This window comes from Salvia splendens, chromosome 22, assembly GCF_004379255.2.
Source record: "Salvia splendens isolate huo1 chromosome 22, SspV2, whole genome shotgun sequence".
Taxonomy (NCBI): Eukaryota; Viridiplantae; Streptophyta; class Magnoliopsida; order Lamiales; family Lamiaceae; genus Salvia; species Salvia splendens.
Window position 1 is genome coordinate 4,212,269 of NC_056053.1, and position 7,154 is coordinate 4,219,422.

At 37.9% G+C, this 7,154-nt stretch overlaps 1 protein-coding gene across 1 annotated transcript; it reads right to left on the reverse strand.

The window, feature by feature from the left end:
- Window positions 1-3,208: 3,208 nt before the first annotated feature.
- Window positions 3,209-6,921, reverse strand: LOC121786607. Its single transcript, XM_042185246.1, has 6 exons — window positions 6,878-6,921; window positions 6,674-6,806; window positions 6,399-6,502; window positions 4,598-4,769; window positions 4,050-4,181; window positions 3,209-3,951 (listed from the first exon to the last, which is right to left on the reverse strand). The coding sequence occupies exons 1-6, from the start codon at window positions 6,919-6,921 to the stop codon at window positions 3,355-3,357; spliced, it is 1,182 nt and encodes a 393-aa protein (XP_042041180.1). The 3' UTR covers window positions 3,209-3,354.
- Between the last annotated feature and the right edge of the window lie 233 nt (window positions 6,922-7,154).

Sequence of the window (7,154 nt, forward strand, 5' to 3'; positions counted from 1 at the left end):
GTTCGGTAGTTCTGTGGTAGGGGAGTTCGGGTGATGTCGTCCGAGAACGGAGTCTTCAGTGCTCCGTACACGGCGAATCCGATATCTCGTCGGTATGGAGGAGATTGAGTTCTCCTGTGATTCCGGTACCGAGGAGGAGCTGGAATATGTCGGGGTTGAGGATTCTTTCTCCTGGGAGATGCGACACTACTGCGGTAGTGACTTTCTTGTGCGGAGGGAGAAGGAGAATCCGTCGTTTTCGTCTCCGGCTGCTTTTGGCTTTTTCGCAGGAAGGTTAAGAATTCCTCCTGCTTTTCAGCCAAAAACTGCTTAACAGCCTCATTCAAATCGGGCTGCTGGGAAGACTCAGTGGGACGATTTTTGGAGCGGCTTGTTCCTTCGCCATGAGAACTGGTGGTGGATTTATCCCTAGGCTGTTTTCCCGACCTATGGGATGGATTGGCTTCCTCCTGGTTCTCACGGGCTGGAATACGGGTATTCTGCGATCTGGTATGCATTTTTTGGGTGGAAAAAATGGATCAAAAATTCGCTTTATCACAAATTTTGTTCTCTGGTTCCCACAGACGGCGCCAGTGATGGCTCCGCGAATTATTGATGTTAGTAAATGCTGGTAGAGAATTATGACACAATGAATTTACGTGGTTCGATTTACTGAGGTAAATCTACGTCCGCGGGGAGAAATGAGGGCAGGTTTGTATTGCTTGATCTGCGAAAATACAGCTTACAATACAGACTTGCTATATGCTATTTTATCTCTAGAGAGCTTAACCCTTTTCTATCAGATCTAAGTTCTATTTATACATTGAACTAGGATCGTGGTTTGCAGCCCCACTAACAAGATCGTGGGTGAGCAATAACTGCTCAATAACTGCTTCATACCACTAAATAGATCGTGGGTATAGTGGAGGTCGTGGAGGCCTTTCGTGAGTCCACCAACTCCTAGTTCGGTCGAATGCTGAGACCGAACTGCTGGACTTTACCGATCAGCTCTTGCCGATCTGAGAGGAGAGCTTGACTGGTCGGCTTTTACCGAGCTGTAGGCTGAGTCCGAACTCTTTGGTCGTGCCGAACTCTTTGGTCGTGCCGAACTCTTTGGTGCCGAACAGATACTCTTTCTTGGGCTCTGGGCTGATGGGCCGTCACTGTTATTGGGCTTGCCATTAGGGTTTAGTTCGTACCCCATCATCTTGCTAATCAAGAAACATAATTAAATAAAAGATTACAAAAGATATGGAGAATAAATAAAGATAACTAACTAAAATAGAAGATATGCTAAATAAATAAAATAAAGAAGATATATTGGACGAGATATGCTTGACGAGATTCACAAGATCGAGGGCCCTATCAACTCTCCCCCGGTTGAAATCCACCTTGTCCTCAAGATGGGAAATCCGATTTGCAATAGTATGTCCACGGAAATCACCAAGCCGCTGCCGAAGTCTCCATAAGCTCCAGTCAACATCTGCACTAAATGAGAACAATATATTATCGTGATGAAGTCTTCTCGGGTTCATAACAACATCAATATCATCCGACTCAAATATTCCTGGATCAAATACGTGAACCCCTATATCTCCACCAAATTGAAGAGTAGCACAACCCCATTCACCATCAAGAAATTTAGGCCGCTCCAAACAAACTCCACTGCAGCAATATTTAAGCCCTTCATTATCACACACCACCAGATCCTTTAATCCATTTTCAACCTTAAGTCCCTCGGCACCATCAAAGCACACATCAAGTTCATTAAACTCCAACACTTTTGTCTGAACAAATGGTGTATGTGCGACCAAATTTTCATAGTTCCCACAAAATATGTTACTCTCACAAGTAGAAACGTCAGCGGAAATAGAATCATCGAAATCCACTCCCGTCGAGACTTCTCTCGGCAGAATGGGCTTAGTAGAAGCCTGAACTTGTTCATCTTGTTATGCGTCATACCTGACACCTCGGATATCGTCGCCAACGATGATTTCACTAGCCATATTCAACGCCTCACTACAAGTTTGGTCAATGAGATCGCCATCTGCGTTGTGCTCCTTAACGACCATAATTGTCTGCTTGACTTCCCCAATTCGATGAAGTGGCTGGCTATCGGGATCCTGGTTCGCTATAGGGTTCGCTGTTGTGCGTATGGGTTGACGCTGGTCTCGGCTGGTCCCTCCCGTCCTCCTAAATGGCCCAAATGAGACAGTCGCCGCATAGGGCTTATAGAATTCGGGATCAAACCGATGCTTTACGGCCAATAAGAAATCATCCCAACTCTTACCTTTGTTAGTTTCCACCCAATATTCCCTCCAATCTGATGCCGGAAGATCGAATAAATATTGTGTAAGATAAAGACGATCATCTAGCGGTGTGTAGTGGTGGTTATAGTACCTTTGGATCTTACCGATCCAATCCAGGGCATGCTCTCCGTCAAAACGTGGTGGTTCGAGGCGAAGGCGTGGTAGGGATTCGGGCTTGATACCCAGCGGTGCGGTTGTGACCGATGGTGGAAGAGACCAGCCCCGCTGAGGTCCCGTGACTGGCTGCTGGTCCGGCGGCCGAGTATTCCAGGGTTGATGTGTAGGTGAGCGCTCAGCAAGGTTTTCCGGAGGCTCCTCGGTCAGTGTATGACGTCTGAAATTGGCTAGAAATTCGCCATGAGCAGCAACCAGTTGGCGCAAGTCCACGAGGATCTCACGGAGAGCATGTTGTTGTAAAGATTCCTGGAGAAAAGCCATGGAAACCAGCTGTGGCTGCGTGGCTGTGATGATTGGAGTATGGATTGAGATTGTGAGGATTTTGTCGTGAGTCGTGAGTTTTGAGAGATTTGGATGGAGGAAGAGTAAACAATGGAAGCACCAGTTGATAGGATGTTGAATCCTATCGATCAGCAATAGAGCACTAGAACAATTATGAAGAACAAGATAAACCCTAGTTGAGGTGCTAGGGGGCGATTTCCGCCAGAACCAGAATGAGAACAAGTAATTAACTTTATTTCTCAATAAATGAAAATACGATAGAATTCTATTATATAGAATTCTAAACCCTAACATCTGTCTTGCTAATCAAGAAACATAATTAAATAAAAGATTACAAAAGATATGGATAATAAATAAAGATAACTAACTAAAATAGAAGATATGCTAAATAAATAAAATAAAGAAGATATATTAGATGAGATATGCTTGACGAGATTCACAAGATCGAGGGCTCTATCACAAAAACACAATATACATCGAAAAATCCTACAAACCCGGTCCAAAAGAGACAATTACTACCAAATTAAATCAAATAAAATACAAAAATGCCCTAACAAAAAAAACTTCTAAGTAATTGAGAAACTCAATCTAAACCCCAATTTGATGCTCACCTCTTCTCAAGATGTGCTCTTTTCAGCTCCATGAACTTCGCCGCCAGCTCATCGTAATCCGGAAGCTTTGGATGGATGTGGCGATGAGGCGAGTAGAAGTCGGGGGATTGACTGAAAGGACACGACTTCGATCTATCAATATGACGGGGCCTACGCCTGATCTCGGGCGATGACGCTTCTGACTCCCCATAATATGAGGAAAATTCATCGTAAGCCGGGGTTAGGCTTCGTTGAACGTGTGATCTCTTCCTCGACCCTTTCCTTATTGACTTCCTAGACTTTGTTTCGTCATGGTCATGGTTTATTTCCGAGCCGAAAGATTTGAACACGAATAATCTCTGATCTTGGAGATTGCTATCTTTGATCACGGGTGGAATGAACTCCTTGATATCATCAAGATAGATCACTTCCTCACCCAATTTGGCTGAAATTTCTGAACTAGTCTCCATATCATCCCCTAAATCGACATCTTTTCTCATTCCAAAACATGCTTTTCTCCAAAATTTCTTGGATTCATTCAACAAATCTTCGTACAAGATCTTGATATCTCCCTCTCTCATCTCGAGCTCTACCACGTGGTTTTGATCATTGATCTGAGCTCATTAGTGCACATATTCACAAAAATAAAAGATTAATTTATTGATTTGAAATTCAAATTTGAAATTTTATGAAAATGTACACTGAATTTCACCTCATTTTCGAGAAATTGAGGTTTGTATTCAAGAAACAAAGGCTGTTCCTCAGTGTAACTTTCAGCAATTTCATCCAAGAATTTGTACTTGACATCGTTAGGCACCCTTTTCATCTCAAGATTTTCTATAATCTGCAATAAAGATAAATAAGAAATAAAAAAATAGTCCCATATTGATTAATGTTGAATTATCAAAAGGCATCTAAGCTATGGAGGAATTAGACATTTTAATATGTTTCATAGCTTCCTCAACTAAGTTTAATTTGAAATCAAACTAAAATTTTACGAACATAAAAAGAATCACATTTTTTTATCATAGTTCTTGATATTAATCTTAAAGCAACCACATGGTTATTAGAGCTACGTACGACATAGAACAAAGTACAAATTCTTAAATTTAACTAATTGAATAATACTTTCTCCATCCACTTATTTTTTAAAGTCTTAGTGTAAAATTACTAAAAATATAAAAGAAAAAAAAAGTTATTGAATTTTAATTTTTGTGGACGAACCAAGTAAAGTAGCTAAAACAAGACAAGACGGCTCACCTCAGCACTGACGAGGTGCCCGGGAAGTAGCTCAAGTGCGGAGGTGACGAATTTTTGACCGTAACGGCTGGCGAATAGGTTCCTGATGGAGAGGAGCTCCGGCAGCTCCCCAAATCTTGCTGATGAGAAAATCAGTGTTGATGCTGCTTCATTGATGTCATTAGGGCAATCCCTATAACCAAGATCGATTAAGAGACTTTTAAATTGTTTTCGAATCCAAATATTTGAAATCTTGATAGTTTATTTCATTTATTTAATTCTGTCTCAAATTGAAAACAGGATTTAGTTCATGATATAGTAACTATATGTTCATTGATTAATTTCACGTGTTGTAACAAATATTCTGTTACTCTAATTAATAAACATGCAATATCGTTGATGGTCAATAAAAGAATTGCGAAATCATTACTTCATGTGAATATTATGTATGTGAGTAATAATTAATACATTATGTGATAGCAAGATATAACGTGGCACTACCACACTATCTGTAAACACATAGTATAACACAATGTTTTAAAAACCGAACCGGCAAGTGAATCGGCGTCATTACTGGTTCACTGGTCGAACCATTGGTTGAACCAGAATATTGTTTATATATATTTTTATTTATTTAATAGTAAATAATAAAATTTAATCAAATGTTTTATCAATAAATATTATAGTATTATACATTTAATAGTATTATTATAGTAAACAAGTCTTGTACTAGTATATTAGAATATTTAATGACGTTAAGTTTAGATACAATAATAAATTATAATACACAATATTAAAAACTAGTATTAAACTCTGTGTATAATTATAAACTCCTATATTATAAAACATTAGTGATTGTAAAAGTATAATTAAAATATAAGAAATATATTAAAATTAACAATTTCTCAAAAGAATATATAAAATTAAAATGAATTATCTTAAAAGAATATAAAATTAAAAAGAATATATTTTTAGTGAATGATAGAATTTTATTAATTTTTTATCAACAAATATAATTAAATATATAAATTATACTAGTAGTAAGTTATTGTAAATAAAAAATTTAATATTTATGTATAAAAATAAATAAGTTCATAGTATTATTTTCAAAAAGTAATGCTGCAAAATAATATTATACACAAAGATATATGAATAAACATAAATTAAAAACATATATTTAGTAAATACTCCTAGTATATAATCAAATAGTAGTAAACTTTTAATATAATTAATCACATATTCTTAATATGCATATATACGTATTAAACACGAATTATTAGTTTATATAGATAAATATTTCGTGTTTAACATATGAAAATAATTTATGTTCATATTACTACCAAGAAGTCCTTGTGGTGTAGTGGTAGAATTGTTGGTAAGTTCACCGGGAGGTCTTGAGTTCGACCCCTATCAAGGCCAAAATTTTAGAATAAAATCTTGAAAAGCATTTGAACCGGTTTCCGGTTCTCGGTCAGACCGGTCCGACCGGCCGGTTTCGGCGGTTCATGGCGGTTGATCATGTCACTGGTTATATAGTGCTAACCGGACCGGACCACGTACCGGTTCGTGGTCGAACCGGTCGAACCGGCCGGTCCGGTCCGATTTTTAAAACATTGGTATAACACATATATATGCTCTTAAATTAATCATAAATAGTGAAGATTATTAAACGGGACATTGAACATATCATAAAACTCTCTATTTAAAATTAAAAATTAGGTGGATTGAAATTTTAAAGAGTTCTAAATCCTCTCGTTTTTGTCAAAGATTAACTAAACATGATCCAATAAAATATTTATTTCAAAGTAAAAAAAATACTTACCTGTGCTTTCGGATATAAGGAAGATTGATTATCACAAATTCACAAAACTGGTACAGGAGATCATACACTTGAACCATATTTTCATCAACCACCACCTGCTCCACCTGAAATTAAACAAAATCAACAAATTAACACCGATTTTTTTTTAAATAGCTTTAAACTAAAACTTCATCAACATTAATAAAACAATACATATAAAATAAAATCATATATTTCAATCTCGTATTTTATTTTCCGGGACATAACAAAACACAGAACACGGGAGTTTATCGCACCCTTTCGAAGGCGAGTTGATGATGGCCGTGCTTGAGCAGCTCGGCAACATCTCTTCTCAGCTGCTTCACAATGCAACTCCTCTTGCTCTTGAGCAGTTTGAGGCGGCACTGAACTCTCTTTATCAGTTTCTTACTACAAAAAATCATAAAATTAAGTACAAAAAAAAGAAAAGAAAATAGATGTTGGGAAGAAGGGATATGCACCATTTTGAGGCCTTTCTCCATCCAAAGAGGACAATATTGAACATGTTTTTGGAGATGAATTTGGCTTAATTCTTGGCTATGAGTTCTATTTAGCTGCGGAGAATAATGAATAAATAAAAAAGGAGGGAGAGTGTGGGTGTGATGATTGAAGCTGGAGGTGAATGTGAAGTAAATCCACCAATGAGAGTTGAGGCTTCTGCATTTTCACGGCAGTTATTTTTAGGAGTGGGTGTGACGGCGTGGGAGAGACAGGGAAAGAGACTATAACTTCTACTTA